This window comes from Amphiura filiformis, chromosome 4, assembly GCF_039555335.1.
Source record: "Amphiura filiformis chromosome 4, Afil_fr2py, whole genome shotgun sequence".
In the NCBI taxonomy this organism is placed as follows: Eukaryota; Metazoa; Echinodermata; class Ophiuroidea; order Amphilepidida; family Amphiuridae; genus Amphiura; species Amphiura filiformis.
The window spans coordinates 79,760,431-79,784,360 of record NC_092631.1 but is presented as its reverse complement, the minus strand read 5'-3'; the positions used below and the strand labels follow the sequence as shown (position 1 = coordinate 79,784,360).

The 23,930-nt window shown below is 34.1% G+C and overlaps 1 protein-coding gene across 1 annotated transcript; it reads left to right on the top strand.

The window, feature by feature from the left end:
- Positions 1-1,105: 1,105 nt before the first annotated feature.
- Positions 1,106-23,006, top strand: LOC140149591 (gamma-aminobutyric acid type B receptor subunit 1-like). Its single transcript, XM_072171668.1, has 10 exons — positions 1,106-1,354; positions 4,555-4,695; positions 7,501-7,671; positions 8,413-8,514; positions 12,241-12,355; positions 13,492-13,643; positions 14,599-14,749; positions 20,278-20,375; positions 22,368-22,431; positions 22,897-23,006. The coding sequence occupies exons 1-10, from the start codon at positions 1,106-1,108 to the stop codon at positions 23,004-23,006; spliced, it is 1,353 nt and encodes a 450-aa protein (XP_072027769.1).
- Positions 23,007-23,930: the final 924 nt, after the last annotated feature.

Genomic DNA, 23,930 nt, shown 5'->3' with positions numbered 1-23,930 from the left:
TACAGGGGGTGGGGTGCTTTGGTGTTGCAAGAGGGGGTATTTGCGCCCCCAATATTTTTCTCTCCCCCCTCCATTCCCCCTTCCACACTTTTAAGGCTTAACCCCCAAAAGCACACAAATTTGCACTTTTTTAGCAATTTTGTGCAAAATTGTTGATTTTGCCCCCCCCCCCCTGAAATTCGCTTTGCCCGTCCCCGAAAAATAATTCATGGTGCCCCCACTGCCCATGTGTGAAGGTCGAGTATAGGGTGGTCCAAAACAAGTCACGCAGTCTGAAAGGTCATAGTTATAACTGCGGCAGGTCCCGGACAGAACCTGAATCCAGTCAGAAGCTATCTCATTGGGCGATGAAAATATAATACGAAAAACATAGAAATATCCAAAACTATGGAACAATTTAGAGTCTCATTTTTGTAAGGAATTTCTATCTGGAAATCCCTCGGGTAATTCTGGCTAGAAATACCCGAAATATCGAATCATGCTGTAAACATCTAAACATGTTAAACACCATCTGATCTCTTCACTCTACCGTGTACATGGTATAACAATATTGATTAATCGAAACAACTTTGTGAGAGATCAGTGTTACATGTCTTATTGGCTTTTAATGCGGCGTTCTGAAAAGTAAGCGTGCTAACTAGGAATTAAACAAAATATTAATTCCATACATCTTAAAACACATAGCAAAGACTTGCAATTAATGGAGTTCACATAAATCAGAAAATGTGTTTGCAATATAGCATTGTGTGCGTGAAAGTGAATAAACTTGCGCAACATCGTGACAATGACAATGAAAAAAATCGTTGATTCTCAGTACCAATAATCTATTCATATGATGTTATTGCATAAAACATCATGTAATTGAACATTTGTTCAAAAATGTTTTCCATATCTAAGCAATTTTTTTGAGCTCGGCTTCATATTTAGCAGCACTATCGTTGCTGGATTTTTGTACATCCAATGTTAACTAACAACGTTTTCTTTTAATGGAAATGGAAAGATACACGCCACCAACCTGAAACCAATACTGCTCACAACACAACAAGCAATTATCCACATTTCTTGAATCAATTATTTACTGACAGCATATCTATCAGACACGAAAATGATGTTACCCAATCAGAAAATATTATATAAAGACATAGTTTTCAGGCTCTTGGTCTTAGTCTTTGGATTTTGTGATTTGGCATTAGCCAAGACTCCGATTTACATACTGGGTTTGTATCCTATTACTGGTTCTTGGCCTGCTGGTGAAACTATTCTTGCTGCATCAAGACTGGCTGCTGAACATGTTAATCAAGACTCGAGGATATTACGGGACTATGAGCTGGTCATCATCCCTACTGATTCCGCGGTAAGTAAACTAAAACAGTTTTTAACATGCTTAAGGCTACGCTAAGTTTTTACAAAATATGTCCTCAAATTTGATGTACGTAGACTCATTCAAAATTATTGTAGGAAGATAAAATAAATGTAGGAAGATATTCACGGTGCATCTTTAAGGTGGCCCTATCGGCTAATGCAAAAAATTAGATTCTATTTTAATTTAAATATGTTAAAGCTCTTACCTTGTAGATTACAAACCTGAAAATTTTGTTTCAATCGGACATTCTGTTCTCGAGATATGGCCTGTCAAAATGGCGCAAAACCAACAAATTGGCAACAACTTTCTTTTTATTTTCTATATTTTTGACAAGTCCAGTTGCCAGGTAATTTTCGAATTATATATGCATTAATTATGCAAAGTAAAGTTTTCAGATACAATTAAAAGAGCTATGGTACTGAGGCTTGGTACATGGGTAGTACACACAAGGTGCTACAAAATTGCGGTTGCGTTTGGCAAATTTCAATTTGCATATTTAAATAGGGCCACTAATTAGACAAGTTGATTAGGGCCCTAATTAATTATGCAAATGGAAATTTGCCAAACGCGACCGTAGGTTTGTTGCATTTCATGTGTACTACCCATGTACCAAGTTTCAGTGCCATACCTCTACTAATTGTATCTGAAAACTTTACTTTGCATAATTCATGCATATATACTTAGAAAATTACCTGGCAACTTCATGCATATATACTTAGAAAATTACCTGGCAACACTGCATGCCGAAAATAAAGAAAATAAAAAGAAAGTTGTTGCCAATTTGTTGGTTTCGCGCCATTTTGACAGGCCATATTTCGAGAACCGAATGTCCGATTTTTAAAATTTTCAGTTTGTAATCAATAGAGCACAGACTTTCACATATTTAAATCAGAAAAAAATCTATATATCCGAAGGTCTAATCTTATTTTAATAATCATTTTATTCCAAGCAAAGGGAAACCTTTGTTGCTAGTGTTTGAATTTTTTACTATATTCAAGCACCATGCTTGCTTTTAACTTCGCCTCATTTTGGAAAGCTTACTATCAAAGGATTTTGGATACACGTTGCTAACACATTAGATAAATACTATTGATTGGTTCCTGATTTCCTTTATGACTTGAAGAACTTGGTGATTTTTAGTGCTCCACACCTATCAAAAAACGAATATACTAAAATGCTTTTATTTTCAATGTTGTGCTTCGGTTTACATTTTTAACCAGCGACATTTTTTTACTGAAATCTAATAGTTCAAAGTTTTCATGACTCTGATATAGGGTCGTGTGTCTTGAGCTCGCCACCAAAAAAAGGTGGCGACGTTACATTTTGCCAAAGTCAACTCAAAACAAATGACGATATCTCTGTCAAGCAAGAAGGTATTGTCATACTTGTGGTCTCATTTTATTGCTAAATAAAATGCACTTTCAACCCTGTAAAAAGAAATACTTGAACCTTTTTAATACTGACACTGTGCTTCATAGAATTCAGAATGGGCAGGGTGGCGGTGGTGGGGGATGTGGTGGTGGGGGATGTGGTACACACAAACTCTATGGGATTGGTATTTTAGTGCGTAATCTGCTTCTGTAAAGGCTGTAAATTGGATTTGGACTCTATTAGCATCTAAAACACTCATGGCCTTACAGCTAAACAATTCTACTAATTGTTTTTAATAATTTATGATTGGTTTAGTCTAGAAAATACAAACTTTTCCACACAAAACTACCCGTTGTCATATTAAACACTGCAGTAAGTAATGCAGATGTCTTCAAAATCTAAAAGTTAGTGTAAAATTTTAATTACTTATCCTATCATAGTCAAAGTATAGATTTTCTGAAAGGAAATTTGACGAGGAATCTAAATATGGACATATTTTTTCTGTATGGGTTAGGGGGAAACTGTTTAGGTTCAAAATATGTTGAATTGTAAAAAATCTAACATACTTTGGGACACCCTATATTCCTAGATTACCAAACAGCTGTGATTTTGGTTTCTTCCAAAGTCAGTTGGCTCTCCATATCCTCTAACCAAATGAATGTTGTTTACTTCCAGTTTATTACTTTAAGTTGGTAATAAGCAATGCATTGAGTGACCCATTTTTTATCAAAATCTTTTTTATTCCACCCTGTATAACTTGCAGGTCACCCTGTATAATGAGTTGAAATGTATATATTTGAATTGCTTATGCCTTTAGCTTTCCAAAAATGTATACTTTTGCTAGTTTAGGGTTGATGATTGTCGAGATAATCTAATTAGAAACCCGGTTGGTGTAAAAATTCATAATATTTGTCATGTAACGCTAAGGGTGGCGAGTTCAGGACACACGGCCATAGCCTAATGTTCTCATGTCCCACAAAAGAGTCTGTGCAAACGTTGCTATCCGATCACTTAATTCAGGAAGTTTTTTTTCACTAAAGAAGGAACCGAGCTCTGTAAGCTTTATCTGTAGGGTAACCAAAAAAGTAACAATAGCGAAATTATATTTAATTCTTTTTATAGCGCCGTAAGATGTGCTCTGAACTGAACTGAATTTCAGATAATGTAAGGTCAAACTTACGGTTTTTGTTGTACTTGCTTTTAATATAGACGGAATAAAATTCTAAAAGCTTTAATCTGTAGTGTAGCAATAGTAAAATTGATATTTAATGTGTTGAACTGGAGTTAATTTCCAAACGTTTCTTGTAGTACTTGCTTTTCATAAAAGGTTTTATGATCTGTAGTGTAACAATAGTAACATTTACATTTGATTTCTTAGTTACCTGTGTTGTTAGATGTGCAGTGAACTGGAATTATTTCCGATAAATATAAAGCAAATTATATTTAATTCTAGTCCCCCCCCCCTTACGAGCGCCACTATTCGTGATATAGGTTTGACCAGAGAAGATGAGAAAAGACAAACTCTTGACTATATGAATTCTAAGAGCAAATAAACTATGCTGAGAATAGACTGTGGCAAATTTGACGATATTTTTGCTAAACGAATTAATTTGCAAGACATTTTTGTACGACATAGGTCTAAGCGTTATGTAACCAAAGGTTGCCAGTGGTAAAATAAAATCTCAACTTTTTATTGAGAAAAGTGAGGGATGAGGCTGTGGATCACGAAATGTCCTTTTAATATGAACACTATCGATTTAACTGTGGAATCGCGACCGCTAAAAAGTAATTTCTCTCACATCACTTGTTTCTGTTAACAGTGTAATGGTGGACGTGGCGTTGATACCATGTACAAAGAACTTTACAATAGTTCCTTGAGTAAAATCATGATCATAGGAGCAGGGTGTTCCGTCGCTACAGAACCTACGGCAGAATCCTCGCACTACTGGAATCTTATCCAGGTAAGGATGATTGTAAGCAATCAAAGAAAATGTGAAATAAACACCTCAAAAAAAAGTAACTTACCCCCTTAAATCTGTAAAATGTGTTGGAAGCAGAAATTATTTCTACACATGTTGACACCTTATTTGTAACAATTGACTTAATATTGACGTCACAGTGTACATTTAAATCAATGTAGCCCAAGATTTGAAAGTTGCAGTAAATTATATTGATTTGTATTCAGTATGGAAGGAAATCTGTCTCTGTGTTATGATATCTGAGTGTTGTTGTATTCTTTTAAGTGCAACTTTCAAATCTGGACCTCACTACATTAAATTAACCGGTGTTTTGTTGTTTTATGGGCTATCGTATCAAATGAGGTGTAACAATGCGCAAAAATATATTCTGCTTCCAAGGGGGGTTAGTTACTTTTTTGAGATGTTTATTAACCCGACAGGGCGAAGATATAATAGTATAGTAAAAGAAATTATACATTTTAGATCACTTTTACGCTCCAGCGTGATTAATTATTTTAATTACGAAAAATACAAATTAAATATTAACAATTCAAGTTTAATTTGAAAAAAGTACCATTAATTAAAATCGTTACTTTTAATTCGCCCTAGTAATTAAAATATATAATGGCAAGCCAAATAATTACTATCTGCCTTACATAGGCCACGGTTTACAATAAACCCTAAGAAAATTTGTAAACTTTAATTTGAATGCTTTATTCTATTAAAATGCTTAAGGGTAGGTAGGGTCACTCTAAATAGAAAATTTTATACATTATTTTGTATTGTATCTTCAAAAGTAATGATGATAGTATAAGTATTTAGTATACATTTGATGATACAGGGTGATTTAAAATGAACTGTACCCAAATTCAAAAATTAAGAGAAAATACTTATCGACATTTAAATAATTTGTGTTTGTAAGCTGTAACAGGATAGTATGTTTCCTATTATTGGTGAAAAAATCATGTCTTTACCTCAAATGGTTTTGAAGAAAAGTACATTTTTATAAAACACACCAATTTTGTTACGGCGGTAGAGAACACGGGTAAACTTAGTTCCATGTGTTGGTCTAAAAATGGGATGATAAATTGAAAATGCGATATCTTCTGACTAAAACCACTTATTATCAAAATTTCTACTACAGAACACTTCTCACTGCTTCCTATGATAGTTTTTTGTAAAATCTCCGCGAATATATATAAAAAATGGGTAAAGTTGGGCACAGTTCATCACCCTGTACATATGATGCAAGGAATCCAGCTAGCACAGCAAATCTCTGAACACATTTTGAGAAAAGCGCCAAATTTGATTTTCAATTGCAATTTGTTTTCGTCCACCATAACCACTTACCTTGAATTTCGAAATCGAAAATCCCGTATTATACATGTAGTGCCATGTTAGATTTTTTTTACATGGTTGATAATTAACCAAATGTTTGTAAACCTATAAAGTACTAGAATTATTAAATTAATCAAAATTTGAATAGATTGTATGTTTTAAGTGACCATTTCCTAAAATGTTTTAAATGGTTGATAATTAACAAAATGTTTGTAAACCTATAAAGTACTAGCATTATTAAATTAATCAAAATTTGAATAGAATGTATGTTTTAAGTGACCATTTCCTAAAATGTGTAAATGTACATAGTTTTCATTGGATGTGTTGCTTATGATAAAAGATACATGTACTTTCATGTACTTGTAGGATTCTGATGGTATAAAAAAATTGGATTAAGTTCAGGAATGAGCAGTGATGTTGTTGATCACTAGGTGATCATTTAACATTTTTTTCTAAGTTATATATATACACACGATGTTGTTTTGCAAACACCTTATCTGATTTCTGAAGGAGCACTCAAGAATCCATATTGTATATAAATGATCACAATCTAAAAGGGTTTCTTTTATAACGAATTGTAAAAATATTTATTTTAGAAAGATTCTTTATATCCGAGGACAGCAATATCGATGTTAAAAAGGCATCAATCATTGCAGGTTTACTTAACACGTGGTACTGATGTAATGTAATAAACATACCCCCCCCCCCCTTAAATAATGGTCATTATTCAAAAACGGGCTATTGTATTACAAATCTGTCAAATGCGTTGGTAAAACATTTATTTCTGCACATTTTGCCACCTCATTTGTAGCAATTGACTAAATACGTCACAGAGTAGTAGCGTACATTTAAATCAATGTAACCCAAGATTTGAAAGTTGCAGTTAATTCTATTGATTTTTACTTCTAATTACTTCTTTTGAGATGTTTAGTATCGTTTCAACATAATAATTGTGTGTGCAAGTCAGCATCGAAGTGGTGACATAATTCTACATTTATTCCACCATTTATTCCACCATTATATTATATTATAAAGATGGGTTCCAGCCTCAAACCTTACACACAGGCCTTATCCCACGTCAGCCACGCTTGTATGTTTTGTTAAGTTTGTCGGATGGCAGGAGCTATATTTTCGCAGTTTTGGACATTTGACAGAAAATAATACGATGTACTTCAATTACTTGATCTCATAGGTAAATCGTCAAGGAAGCCAATAATCTTATTTATATATCAATATGTCTTATGGTTTCTGGGATAAGGCCGAAAATATACCAAGACAAACGTTTTGGGGGTTCATGGGTATAGGGCAGAAATGACAACACTTATATCAACTAGCCATTGGGTCTCCATTGAAGAGCGCAAACACCGCTAGGTCACGTTCCATACTGATTTACCATAAATAGTGGAGACTTCACCTTTTTCAGGCAATAAGACTGTATCTTTGTATTTCATGTTTAATTCTTATTGCCAGATATCCTACGCTGCCAATTCTCCAGAGTTATCGTATCGAGATATGTACCCTAGGTTTTTCCGCCTGTCGCTATCTGAATACATGTTTAATCCAATGAGAATTGCCGTTATAAAACATTTTGGATGGAGTAGAGTAGCAACAATACATCAGAGAGCCGATTTCTTTTCCTTGGTAAGATCAACAGTACAACATTCACGTGCTTTTAGATTCAAACGTTTAAATGATATAAAATTGAGTTGAAAAATAATGAAAATCACTCTGAAATAACTGAATGTGTTCACCTTCAATAGGGTAGAAAACACACTATTGCATTGGTGTGATTACTGTATTCAAACATTATAGTTGTAATTTTGTGTGTGTAGGTGTGTTTCTGACTCCGTTATCAAATTTGCCTTTCATTTTGCTTTAGAATTCAACATTATAGATATTATTTTTATTATTACATGTGTTGTGTATATTTAAGGAATGTAGAATTGCTTGTTGTATGTGACCTTGTATATGATACAAGCATGCATATGATTTGATTAAGTGTGTTGTACAAAATTGACGGGTATGATGTCCTTTATTACCCCAAAACTAAATGCAGAGTCTCAACAACATGTCAATGCAAGAAAAAGAAACAGAATACGTGTGTAGCATTGTTTATACGCAACCAGGTTGATTTTGGTGTGGTTGTTTTTTCAATCGGGAGAACACACTTATCATGCTGGGATACACTATAATCATGCTGGGACACACTATAAAGTTGTGAAGGTTTTTCTACCCTATCATGCCTATGTAACATTGATAAAAATCAATTTATTTCGGAAATGTGGATAGAGAACCATAATTACGACACTAGCCTCCAATTCAGGCTGTTTAACAGCTTTTAACTTTTCTAACACATCTATTTTCTGACACTTAAATATCAAGGGTGATGCCGATTTCCGGAAACAAGCAGCAGCAGTCGGAGTGGAAATAATTACTTCAGAGCCTTTTACAGATGACCCACTTTCACAAGTTAACAACATCAAGGTATGTTATTATGCCATTACATTTAATAAATTACACACATTACACACATCAAAAACTACAATCATCATAATCAGTAAAGGTTTGTAAACATATAATACAATAATTACATTGATGACGACTTTCAATGTCATTGATTTCCTCAAGCGAAGATTTTGTTAAATATGCTATGTGCTAAGTAGAAAAAGAACAAAAATCATCACCGTCATCATTATCGTCGTTGTCATCGTCGTAGTCGTTGTCGTAATCATCATCATCATCATTGTCATCGTCATCATTGTTATCATTGTTATTTTTTATTATTGTTATTATTGTTAATATTATTATGTTGTTATCATTGTTATGTGCCCACAAAATATTCCATTGTATTTATTAAAAGTCTTGTATTTTGTCATTAGACGTTATTTTTTACTTGTTCATCTCCATGATATTCCATCTCCATTTGTTTGTACATGGAATGTTCTGGAAATTCTAAAAAATACTAGTAAACAATCATACATAATGGAAACTAGTATTATGATCACGATTACCATAGTATAAGTGGTGGTGCTATTACAGTAATCATGATACAGTGCAGTACACAGGTGAATGATTCTGATTGGTTTGTGTTGCGGTAATGAGCTATTTTTAGAAATGATGTAATTAGAGTCAAGCGGTAGCATGACCAGCAAGTTTTAAAAAAACGACTGATAAAGAAGAATAAACAGATGCACCGCGGACTATATTTACACGAAACAAAACGCTATTGTTCTGTGATATTTTTCGCTGGGTACAAAATATATCTAAAACCATGCTAAATCTTATTTACTGTCCAAAGTGTAATATTTTAATAACTCATTAATTCAAAAGTTACACCAATCTTACAGTCAATCCGATTGTTTGATAATAAACAAACATTCTTGTATTATTTCACGCGGTATTTCATAGCCAAAATTAGTGTAAAATCATAGCTAATCATACTGATATCCAGAAACTTTCGTCACTGCTACAGCCATACATGGCTGTCACTGTCGCACTACTTTTTGAGATTCACTTTCAAAATATACCCTAGCATTTTCCTGGATACCCTACATACAAATTCTGGATCCCATTCGCCAAAAAAATCAAGTTTTTCACAATTCTTTTATGCTTTCCGGACCACAGCATACATTCATATTAATAAATACTCCACTTTCACAAGTCGTTATATCGGGACGTCCCCGTGGCAAAGTGGTTGAGGCCATGGACTTCTAATCCACTTATGAAGTTTTGCCCAAGTTCGAAACTTCCCACCACCTTTTTTTAAATATTTTATTAACCAATTTATTGTCATAAATCAAGAATAACACCATTTCGAACATCCATTGCTATTGTGATATTATTTTTTTTTTCATCAAACAAACATGTTTGATTTTTTATTCACATTTAGGCCTAGGCCTAGGGCCTACTTTCACCATCCAGATGCTTTCACCCCGGGCTTTCACCATGCCTGACTATCATGATATCTTCGTCATTTAAAACACATTAAGTGGCTCTGTTCACAGCTCAGACTGAAATTATATTTGGAATAAATATTATAAATTGTCACAAATTAAAATCACAAATAGCGAAAGATCGCCAACAACTGCCGCTGAATATTGTTATCCAAACAGATTTCCCCACAGGGCTATAAAGAACCACAAACCGCGAAATTTGGATATATACTAGATTGCCCTGCAGGGCTATAAAGAATCACACACCACGAAATATGGATATCCAACAAGCTTAAACTATAAATTAGCTCCCGATAGAGGGCAGGGCTTGATAAGGAAATTAAAATCACAAACCGCGAAAGATCGCCGACAACCGCCGCTTAATAGGGATATCCAACTAGATTGCCCCGCAGGGCTACAAAGAACCACAAACCGCGCAATTTGGATATCCAACCAGATTTCCCACATGCCTATCGATTATAAAGAACCACAAACCGCGAAATATGGATAACCAACAAATTAAGACCACAAACCGTGAATGATCAACAACAACTGCCGCTCAATATTGATATCCAACTAGATTGCCCGCAGGCCTATAAAGAACCACAAACCGCGGAATTTCGATATGCAACTATTGCCCCACAGGGCTTCAAAGAACCACAAGCCACGAAATATGGATTTCCAGCAAGCCAGATTATAAAGAACCACAAACCGCGAAATATGGATATCCAACAAATTAAGACCACAAACCGCGAAAGATCAACAACAACTGCAGCTCAATATTGATATCCAACTAGATTGCCCCGCAGGGCTATATAGAACCACAAACAGCGAAATTTGGATATGCAACTAGATTGCCCCACATGGCTACAAAGAACCAGAAACCACGAAATATGGATATCCAACAAGCTTAAACTATAAATTAGCTCCCGATAGAGGGCAGGGCATGATGAAAACCACAAACCACGAAAGATCGCCGACAACCGCCGTTTAATAGGAATATTGAACTAGGGGTACAAAGAACCACAAACATTAAAACACGATTATATTGCCTACTCGGGGCATTTAGACGCTTCCGTAGTATAGGCTTAAATATAATGCGCATTTACCAGTTCCGACTTGAAGTAGGCCTAAATCGGACTTACTCTCTGTGTCTCTCTGGCATTGTCAACATTGGGTGTGTGTTGTTCATATTTACATTTTCTTTACATATTTACGTTGCCTTGAATAATTAAAATATATTAAAATGTATATTGATCATTGTGTACGCCTCTTAACATTACAGTCACGTGTGACAAGCAAGTTTTAAAATAAACGACTGATAAAGTTTTGTTTAATTATTTATTGTCATGAATCCAGAATTGCAACTTCAAACATCTATTTTTCGTTTTATTTGTTTTATGGAGCAGTACATCCTAACCTGATGACTTTCCAAGCTTGGAGCTGCTTGGCTACATTCATAAAAAGAAAAGAAATCTACCAAAAAAACGTTGACAACGTAAAGAAATCAGCAAGTTTAAAAAACCCACCTCGGCTCACTTTTTGAAACTTGGTCCCATTTTAAACACCAACAGCAAATCAGTGTTTTTATTTTATTTCAAGAGAACACAGCGTTTCCAACAAGATTACAAGCCTGTAGTGTTATTTGTTTAATTCAATCATTAATCATGATTATTATAAAACAAAACACAATAGGATATTGGCTTACCGTGCAAGAACAAGATAATAACCTTTCAGGTCGTTCCAGAAAGCTTAAAAAATATCGCATCTGCACATTAAAGATACATAACACTTCTGGAAATGTTTTAAATTTATATAAATATGATAAAGTTTAAATCAGTACGTTTTACAAATGAGACCAAGTTTCAAAAAGTGAGCCGAGGTGGGTTTTTTTAAACTTGCTGATTTCTTTACGTTGTCAACGTTTTTTTGGTAGATATACCATATACAGGGATGATAAGAGGAACAAATAGTAAATGATTGGGGGAGCAGTTTAGAGTTACACAGGGAACTCTGTGAAATTTAGTCAACGGAATCTCATCAGAACGCCATACTGCACTAATTAATAAATAATCGAAAGTTGTTCTACGAGTATATAATAAACAGTGTGTTTGCGTGTTTGGTGTTGGGCGAACTCGGTAGCAGGTGATTTTGGCCTTGAGTCTTTCTGACTCGTAACATTATTATCATGATATTATAAACATATTTTATTCTTTGAATGATATGAACAAAACTTTAATAACTTTCATCATGATATTATATTTTCATTCTAATTCAGAGACTAGATGCAAGAATAATCCTATGCAATTCATACGAGCCACAAGCCCGTAAGGTTTTCTGTGCTGCATGGAAAGCAGGTCTGTATGGACGCAAATATGTGTGGATCATACCAGGTAATATGCTAACCATTAGTGCATTAGCAACTTGCTTCTTTTCATTTGCTTTACTTCTCTTCCGCTGTGATTGATCAAGGGCATTCTTTGATTTAATTCATGCGAAAATGTAATGCGATAATGTGATAAAATCACGAGATTGAACTTAATGGGAATTAAAGTGTCGTTTTTCTTTCGAACGTATAAATTGAAGGCCTTTTTCAGAAAGAAAAACAAAGCTATTGATTGCCATGCAGATTCAAAATAGATGTTTTAAAAAGTCAAGTTATCTGATGTGTCACATGATCAATTCTTGGTCGAATATTTAAGGGCCACATATGCTCCACATATTTAACGTTTATAACAAATTAGTATTATTTTCATCTTCTAACGAATATTTGTTGGCTGAAGATAAACATAACTGGAAATATAATGGAAATAAATTAAATAACGAAGACAAGTTGCATCAATATACTATTAGAAAAATGTATTTGTATTTTGGAAATTCGCGATTTGTATTGCCCTAAAAGTGCCAAAGTCAGCCTAGCCACGGTAGGTTGCACAAAATACCATGGTAAACAATGATTTCGGGCCGGGTTTTTTTCTGAAGAAAAAATTAAGGGTCACATTGTTTTTATACATTTGAATTTTCATATAGGCTATTTCATTTTAAATGTTTTTAATCCTAACCCAAGCATTTTCAATATTCAGGAGTACTATTTACGGCTTGAAAGTACCATTCACGAACGTAGTACTTTCTGCACTTCCTCACAGAATAGTGAGTTTATTTTTGATCATGTGACACACTTTTAACCAATCAATGAACAAGAATCAATTATTAAAGGATATAAAGTGTACTATTCAAAAAATGTTTTGTGTCGTTATATAAATCAATATGCTTGCCTTTATTGTGCATTGGTATAAATATATCACTCCGTCAATAGACTTTTCCATTTCAATCGATTGACTATATTTTACCACTGTGTGCACAGACATTCAATATTGGTATACTAAAGAATGCTTCCTTTTCTGTTTCTTTATTAATAAAACTGACTATTTATCAATAATGTACTGAATTGGTAAATTTAGCAATGTTGACTTTAATCATGTAAGTCTGACGTTGTATTTGCTTTCCAAATAAATCATATTGTATACAGCTTGGTTTCAAACATATTGGTGGCGGATACGTAATCCTGAAGAAAACATCGATTGTACTATCGAGCAGATGGACGAGGCTACGAAAGGCTATTTGGGAGTTTATCAAATTATTTTCTTGGAAAATGGTGGAGATGATACTTTAAGCGGCAAGGTAGAATGATACATGATAGAATTTGTATAAAGACTAAGACTAATGTTCCTTAATTAAGTGTTTTAAGTAGTCCCGGTCCCGGTATTAGTGTCAGACAGTACCAAACAACTTAGGAATTAGACTAAAGGTATTGCAAATGTGTCGTAGTGTGGCTCAACGAAACACTTAGTATAATAAGAATATTGCAATATTAATTAATCAATTTTTAAATTTCTTGCAAATGTCAAAATTCCCAATTGCTATGAAATTTACTTTTAATCCAATGCACAATGTGTTACTGATTGATTTTGTCCTATTTCAGCTCACGAATGAAATGTATTACATAACGATAAAATAGGTCAAGGTGTTCATGGTTGTTAATTATACGCATAAAGGTGTTCATGGTTGTTAATTATACGCATATAAACAACCGTGATAGAAACATTGACTGTTTTCGATCAAATATACAGGCTGTAACAAAAAGAATTATACATTTTTTGTTTCAAAGTACAAAATTAAAACAGTGTTTAGATTTTAAACACTTCTGTAAACACTAAATTGTATCACTTTCCTAAGCATATTTGTTCCTAAATACCAATGTTAATTTCAAGATGTCATAAGCGGGTTCCTCATAAGCCCTGGTCTATTTCAATGAACAAATGGTTTAAAAATTGTTAATACAAAGCAAGAAACATGTGGTCTTTTTTTCAATCAACATGATTAAGTAAATGTGGTCGATACAAATATCCTAAATGCGGTTACATAACACTGCTTTCGAGAAATGCAATGTTTAGCTAAGCCTGGTCCTAATCCGTAAAGCGCGGCACCCGGGCGCGGCACACAAGGCTAACGAAAAAAATTGTTCAAACTAATGTTAGTATTGCTAAGTTTCACTTTGTATTGTGGCTAGTTTTTGGTTTTTTTTTGGTCATCCAATAATATGATAATATGATTTTTTTTTCTGTTTCACCCTCAGTCTACGTCAGACTATATCAATGGATTAAAGGAGAAAATGGGTGAGGATGTGGAGTTTCAGTTTGGGTTTCAAGAAGCTGCTTATGGCTACGATACAATATGGACGATGGCACTGGCGTTGAACAAAACTGAAGCGCATCTCAAGGCAATAGGTATTGTTTAAACCAATCACGATTAAATGATAACCTGAGACACATCGGAAATCTGCCCAAAATACCAATATTTAAGAATCCAGGAACATTGACGAAAATCCAAATGTCAATCAGTTTCCATTAAAAATTTACAAAAATGGGCTATTCCGGTAAAAATTGTTTCAAAAAAATTTAGTTAAAGCCATAACCTTACAAAATGTTGCAATACACCAAGTGACAAACTTTAACGAGCTATGGCATCACCACCAAATTTACATCTCGTCGTGATTTAATAGTGTACTAATTTACTATGCAAATAACCACTTTCCTTGCTCCACAATGTAATGGGAACTAAGTCTTTGTTATGCTAAATAGCTTTCCCAATTTTACGTGCTGAAGGCCACACTCGCCATACCTCAGTAAACATCAAAAGAGGAGCTAGCTGTTTTCCGTGTGTGTGTGAATTTCTATTGTCTGTCCAATTAACTTAGACACCCAGTTTTTGTTACTTATTTGAAAAAAATTTCCACTTTCAAAGAAAGTCATGAAAGAAAAGTGTTAACATTTGCTGAGACCTCATTATACGGATGTGTAGGTATGGTGATGTTGGATAGTGAATGGATGAATAGTAAATTAATCATATTCCTCACCAAAAACATTTGTTCAAAATAATGATTCGGTTCATAAAATGCAGACAGTGTTTCTTATTGGCATATTTATTCTTAGTGTATTACAATGTAACTCAGTGATCCCAGCTGTCCCTCAGCCAATTACAACAATGCGGCGCGGTATTTGAATCTTTTTCTGTGCATGCTTGTGGCCTTGGCCCAATTCTATGATAAATATAAATTGTATGCCCTATGAGGTCTTATGTTATTGGTGAGGAGTATATAATCCACAATACATTCCAGACACATTGCCCCATCATTTGTTATAATGCACCAACTGTGACATCTTTTGAGTTATTGTTGTGTAGTAAAAGCATCTATTATTATATTGCATCATGATAAGGAACAAAGAAAAAAGGGTGGTATCACTGATCAATATGCATGATTACAATGTTCGAACAACCCTTACTGTAAATAGATTATCCCATCAAAAGTTTCAAGTCATTAGGAATATTCGCCTGGACCCAGATATTCAAAATTGAATAAAAGTAGACAAGGAAAAATATTTTTTTCATCGCTTTACTAAAAATTTCTGTTAGGTCTGACAGTGTTTAACAACTTTTCTTTCATGACTTTTTGTCAAAGTGAAAACTTTTTGAAATAAATAATTAAAACCGGGTGTCTAAGTTAATTGGAAAGACAGTAGCGTATATATTTTTGTGTATAATATTTGTGTATTTTGCCAATGCCAACTATGGGCATTATGACCAATATTTATAAATATTGCCGGATGATGTCCACATTTTCCTAGAATATGCCTTTATGGTCGATACTATCGAGTGAGTTTGATATTTTTATGAACGAACTGTAGTATTAATGGCAGGACGCCGTCATCCACACCCATATTCACTACGAAACAGTGAAATGCTTGTATAAAATTACATCAGGAACCTGTGTCGACTTTTTTTTTGCATGTAATATGAAGATAACATATTCAAATCAATATTAATTGTGATATTTTGGACTAAATACATTTGTTTATCAAGATACGGCTTTCGAAAGAAGTGGATACGTGCAATTGGCCTATACCCTTAAGAATGCAATTCGATATGTCTGATGTACTCTAATGTCCCACAATAAATACTGTCCAAACGTTCCTACCCCTTCCCTTAAGTGTGTGAGTATTACGTAGTCAATTCACCACACACGGCTGAATAGGAGATGTCTTCTAACTTTTTCTAATAATGTACGATTTCGATCAGATTTTTATTTTGTTATTCTTTACCCAAAATGCTGAAATAATATTAGACATAACTATTGGTAAAAGTGGGGTATTTAAAGTCAAAATATGACTTTATGTCAAAATTGCTCTGTTTACCTGACAAACACAACGAATTTGGTGTATTCCAAGTCCATTTAAGGTACAAGTTGGGACTTGTGTAAACATTACAAATATGCCAAAAAATGTAGGTCATATTTTTGAATAAAAGCCGAAATCAGAAACCCGCTTTATTCTGGTGTATAAACATTTTTGAGTAATTTTTTAATGCCTACAAGAAAATGTGTGACCTAAAATAAAACAGATTTGACCATAAATATATTTCGGAATATGCGAATAATTGAAACCCAGCAATGTATCTCTGTTGGGCTGTGAATTTGGTCCGGGAAGGTGTTCCATGTCAGTGTATTTTGCTGTTGTGTCAGTTGGACAACTGTTTGGTTACTGGATCAGTGTTTAGAGTAGAGTATTGAAGTAATCCTGTGTGCAATTTTTGTTCATTTTTATGGAGAGGATTTTAAGATATGACCTTGTGAAATTTTTGTTCATTTTTATGGAGAGGATTTTAAGATATGACCTTGTGAAAAATTATAAGTTTCTTTTTGAGGCCAGTTTAGTTCATTTTGTTGAAAAGGGGGGACACGTCCCCTGTACCCCCAGGATTGACGCCCATGCTTCATAGTAATTAGATGTCTGAAAGAATGTGACATTTATTTGAGTGATCAAAGAACTACCCAAGACACGAAGAACATAAAATTACTGTAGCTTGTACTATTGTTATAACATCTAATTGGTTGGGCCATTAAATAGAAGCCTTAGAAACTTGGGAAGCAGCAGCAGAAAATGTCAAAAGGTACAATAATCCACGTTATTTTCACAAACAGTTAATATGGAAGCATCATTCAGTCAGGTGTAGCATATCATGCCCCTGTACCGCTGGATTGTGAATATGTCTAAACAGTATCGAGATGTATTGAAACTTAAAGCAATCAATACGCATATATGAAATAATGCGCTATGATGGTTAAGGGGTTGGATATGAACGTTACGCAGTATTTGTTGTGAAACATGAGAGTACGTCAGACACATCAAATTGCATTTTGAATATGAGGAATGTCCTTTTGACATCAAATAATTTTGATTTTTTTTTTAAATTCAAGATATAATACATATTTCATGGCAAATTATTAAAAAATTGTTATTTTTGCTTATTTTTTATATTTAACAGTTCTCGAAGTAAACTAATAATCATAAGTATAAAAATTATCACTTTTAAAAGCCCATTCAGTGATTTGCTCATCCGGACGGTCGTAAAAATCATCGAAATTAAGATTTTGGTACCTTTGTCATTGTCTTTTAATGTTTTAACATAGCCTGCTTGTGGTTCAGTCGAAAGCCGTGTATTTAAGACAAAAATAAGGAATTATACTTGTGATATTTGAATCCTTCTACACACTTGCTAAGAAATGATAAATGCAATTTTTGCCAAAGCTCACTACCATTCGCAAGATGCTGTGAACTACCAAATCGCACGTGTTTAAAATAGTTGCTAAATTAAGCGCGCTTTCATGTTTACAATTTTCGAACAAATTATATAAAATTACCTAATCTTTTTCCATTGTTAGGTAGTTAACACATTCTGCGGACAGAAAATTGAATTAAAAGTCAATTCAAACCTCTCCTCGTTAACGATTCTATAATAAAATGAAAATCCTGATAGTTCATTATCTCAAATCCATTAATAGTACTGCCGATTGTACTTCAATATTGTATTGTAAATTTATTTTACATTGTACTATTTGGCAGGTCTTGTATACCATTTTTCAATAAAATGGAAATTTTAATATCTCTTACGATATTGTGATCCGAAGTATCTTTACTAAAGACCCGTTCAGTGATTTGAGCATCCAGCCGATCGTAAAAATCACCAACATTCAGATTTGTGTACTTTTGTCATTGTCATAGATGTGCTAACATAGCCTGCTAATGGTTCAGCCGAAAGCCGTGTATTTAATATGAAATAAGGCATTTTACATGAATCTGTAATTTATATACTGACAGTAGTATATAAGTTAGCTACATGTATTTGAATGGGGCTTCACCTTTGTCAATACTGCAGTTTTCTTTATTTTTTTGCCAAATTTTTCATTTAAAAATACCAAATGACAATTTGAATGACTTATCCTTTTTTAATTTTAATTTTAATTTTAATTTACAATTTTAATTTGTTTACACTCTCACCGGAATCTCTGAATGGGTCTTTAATGTATACCATTGTTTTCTACTCATCAGTGAGGCGATATTTTTTTCATCTCACTAGTGGGCGAAGTTTCTTTTTCTTCAAAAACCTCCAATGCCTCCCCTGGAAATTAAATGATACATTAAGTATTTTGTAATATTAAAATACAATGTATTGGATTCTACTGCACATAATTTGTAATAGATATATGTGACCGTCCACGGCGAATGAGCCGTAAATTCCTCCCCGGTCAATTTTGTTTTATTTCGTGTTTAAAAATAAACATCATAAACTTAAAATGGTATATCATTTGACTTCAAACGATATCCAGAAGCGGGGTTATGGTTTGTTAAACTTTGCTCCTTAAACAAAATTATAGCTTTTTACGTTTTTACATGTGTCTCTTTTTCCACATTGCTGGCAATATATATCAAACAGTCATAATTGGCGGTCATTTCAAATCATCCCCAAGTCAACGAGGTTTAAGAAAGTTCTCTCATTGTTAATTGTTGGTTATGCATACCTGTACAAAATACAATGCCTGGTAACCCACCACTTGAACAGGATTTAGCAAAAGCAAACAAAGACCAGAGCTATTAAAAGTTCTATAGCCGGCCATCTAAGGTAGAAGCTTATTATCCACTTCAACAATAGGATTATTGATTAGTTTTTGACTATCAAAATGAGTCGGATGTCGGGCCAGCTTAAGTTATCGATGAATACGACCTTCGTACACATTTTACACCGTAACACAGAATACAATTTAGGGAATTTACGGCTCGTTTGTGCTGCCGGGTCACATATTGTTTAAGTAAACTCTTACAATCTATATATAAATATATATATGATAAGCAATTTTGAGTACCTGTATTTTGTAAGTGCTATGTAACTTTTGAGTTTAAGGAAATTTTAAGGTAAAGGAAATCTTATAGTTTCAATGTTTGTATTTTTTTTATAACTTACTATTTCTGTGTAATTTTTTTTATATGTAAAGAGCTAGGACACCACTGCTTTGTTCACTGATTTGGGCTACCCTCTATAAAGATAAAAAAAAATATTTTGAAGTGGGCTTGACGAAGAATTCCAATATCACAGTTACACCGTTGTAGATCTTGCGGTTCTTGAGTAATGATGTAAGAGTGTCGAAACGAAACATCTTCATAAAACACATGTCTCATTAAGAACCGCAATACATTAAGCAGTTTTTGAAAGTGAATGTGTTTTATTCCGTACCCATTCAAACGTTTCATTAATCTCCTAATCTAGATAATAAAAATTGACTTTTTGAGTCAAACGAGCATGACTACGCCGACACGCTAGTTGCAGGATTCAGTGGATAGCTCATTTCATGACCTTCGTGGTCAATTTGTTATCTGTAATTTTAGTTAATTTATTTAATTTTCTCTCTGTTGATTCATTTCAGACCCGTTGCGCTCAATTGCAGATTTTAATTATGAAGATGAAGAAATAGGAAATATATTACTTGAAAAAGTAACCAATACGAAATTTCAAGGTCTTACAGTAAGTATTTTTGTACCAGCACTAATAATGTAAACCATTTTGTTCTAAGCGTTTATATTAAAAATACCATATAGGCCGAGTTCGAGCATATCGTTTAATAATAATTATTATAAACATGTAATATTAGTCTCGATCCTAGCCGGCTTGTGTTTCTTCTTCACTTAACATGTGGGCAAAGGAGCATAAGCAAACTAGAACTGAGATTATATACGGTACACTCACGTGGTTCACTCCCAACGCGGCTGGTGTTTAGTGAAGCGTTTCCAGACAGTTTGTGATCGTACAGAGTTTATACGCCAAAGTACATCATAAATAGACAATGTAGATAGCAAGACAACGTTGGCCCAACGTTGGCAATGGTCAAGTAAGTAAGGTCAGTTCGCCCACATTGGACCAACGTTGGGCCAACGTAGTGTTGCTATCTGAATATCTTTCCCACAAAATGTTATGCAATTACCAAAACTTCAGTTGATCACCAATGACTTTACAAAAGTGCCATTAAACATGGGGTCATTAATTTGACTAATTTGAATATATTGCCCTTACACTGAAAAAGCAGTTTATACCATGAAGCGTGTTTTAGTGGCAAGAGATGTAATGTACTTTGGTGTATAAATTATGTGCGGTTCGAAATTAGGAAACTCCTCCGCGATGATAACAACAGCAGTACCGGGAATGTTCCACGCATGTCCTTCTAAACAGCTGAATATTGGCGCGTTATAAATCGTTATGAATTCGGCAGAGTGACGAATCGAGCATTTTGAGCAAATTGAGTTACTGTATGCTTGTGATTATGTTTCAGGCGATCTTTCATTTCCACCAAAAATTAATGATAAATCTTACTTCCCGACGTAGATATTGAAATTGTGATTTGGACGAATCGCGCCTAAGTGCGATTAATGAATTTGACCAAAAGACGAATCGTATACTTTGCTGTACAAATCATGTTGATAAATTGTATAGTATAGCTGAAAACTCCTAATCTTCTATATTACATGTCATATACTGTTATTTTTGATACCAATGGATAGCTCTAGGTATCTTCTACCCAGTGATGCCAAAATAAGTACAAACATTCCCAACACGATATCGCTATGGCGTAATTATGTCAGAGCGCCGTCGCAAAATTGGGAAATTTATACACAAAATATAGGCCAATATTGTTATATGTACTCTAAAATCCTTGATTTCAACCGAAGTTTTCACTAAATATTACGGGGATGACTAATTATAACTGATATATACCAAGTTTAGAATCTATAGCCTTAGGACAACCAGCAATTTTTACATAAAATTCCCAAATCAAGGATGAGTGCTATAGTTTACACATAGTTGAATGCGGATTCGTCCCCGTATGTAACTCTTTTTGCAGCGGTTGACACTTTTTGGATTTAGCATAAAGCCGAATAGCTGTAAATACCTGTTTTGAAGGATATATCGATTGTTTCAGAACATGCAAGTATTGCAAATAATTAGTGCACATTCACTTCTATAATATGCATTTCAAATGAGTGCTCACGAATGTTCTCATATTTTAGAAGGGCCGATGGAATGGTACCAATATTTTCAAACGCCGTTTACTCAGAACAGCGATTTTGCGGATTCGTCACTCTGCCGTATTCATAACGAAATAATCGAGTATAAATTTACTGTATTGCCGGAAGTGATACATATAACATTGTGCATTCACTTAAGGGAATATTATAAGCAGTAAATTTAATTCACTATAAACAGCGCCAGTTGCTTGCGGTATCAATAAAAGAACTTAAATGACTTCACGAACATCACCCTAAACACGAAATGAGTTTGACGGATAATAGCAGATATACAAAAGAACATAAAAGTAACATTGACGAACAACAACGGATATACGGTAATAAAATACCATCCTACATTTCTTGTACCAGAGAAGATGTGTGACAGGGGCAAAAGTTCACATGATTACTTAACAATATTAAGGTTCAGCGATGTATTGTCTTATTTTCCCTATAGGGAACAGTACAGTTTCTTGACACTGGAGACAGACGTGGTATCGTCAAACTTACCCAAAACCACAGTAAGCTCGTATCTTGGCTTAATCATTTATTTTCTCATGATAATTTTTTCTTTTTAATAGTGAATAAGAGTGATTAAAGTGTTTTCTCTTTATTAAAAAGAGGTACTTTTAGTGCAAAATACCAAACCTTGCATGAACACACTGATCACTATGGCCCAAGACATACCATATAGGTATGAAACCAATTTAGCATCGATCAGCATTACATCTAGCATGTCTAGATAACCATAAGTTTTCGTACTGTTAAACCGAGACAATAAACAGTTCAGTACCCAACAAACACAAATTAAACGTCTATTGCTGTTGCCCTTTCAACATCGTGAGGCTTACGTCACTGTTGAGTGGCATTCAAAGCAAGTCAGTGTTGACTTGTGTAACGCGGCAAATTGTGTAAACACGTGATCTTGAATTATGCTTTAATTGTTGGTTTCTACTTCTTCTTCTTTTTGGCTGTGTTGTATTTAGATGGCAGTGAGGAGGTGGTCGCTTTGTTTGACCTTTCTGAACCGGAAGGAAATCAGCTTTCATTTCTCAATGAAACACAGATCATATGGAATGGCAAGTGTTTAAAATAACTAAACTGTGGTATAAATGTATAGATTACTAGACCGGTAACGTCACATGGTTAAATTCAGAACGCCCTCTGTTGATTCCTACAGGGCAAAATAATAATAATTTTTTATCTGGCAGTTGTCCAACTTAGACCAACAGAGGGCGTACCAAATGTAAACAAGTGTCACCTCATCTGTAAGAAATGAGTAAATATCAATTGTGACAAACACATTCTCTTAAAATAATGACCTTTATATTGAATCATCCGTTGTAGTGTATTAGTAGGTATGTCACAGTGGCAGCGCAATAATTCTGCCACACTGTGCATGCAAGCATAACAGTGAATTAAAAAGCGCGCGCATCAAAGTCGGCTGATTTTTGGAAAACATCAAATGTCAAAAATGAATTTCCTTAGTATGTTCCATTTATCCCAATTGTTTGAAATTTTAATATATGGTATATGAAACCTTTCTGAAGCTACCATTGAATCCGACAAAATTAAATTTTGCTTTGTTCAAGAATTACTGCCTGTTTAATGGATTTTTTGACGATCGCTCATAAATCAGTAAATATAGGCCTATTGAAATAGTCTGATCTACCACCATTTAGCTAAAATACTAATCTTTCTTAGCATGTAAATTATTTCCGTCTACATTGAATGAAACACTTGAGGAACACTAGTTAAAACATAATATTACCAAAGATATTCCATAGGGAGTAGTTTTCCAAACCACAATAGCTTTAAGCCATTGTGTGTGTCCAAGGCCATACTAGTTTTGTATACGCGCTAGAGTGAAACGGCGCTTCCTTTTACCATTTGCCCTCCTACGTTAATCCAGATAACAAAATGTTAATTTTAAGTCTCATTGCAAATGAATTTTTATTTTTACTTTTCGGATTTGGCTTTGAGTAATGGTGACACATACCATGTTGACAGTAAAAAAGAA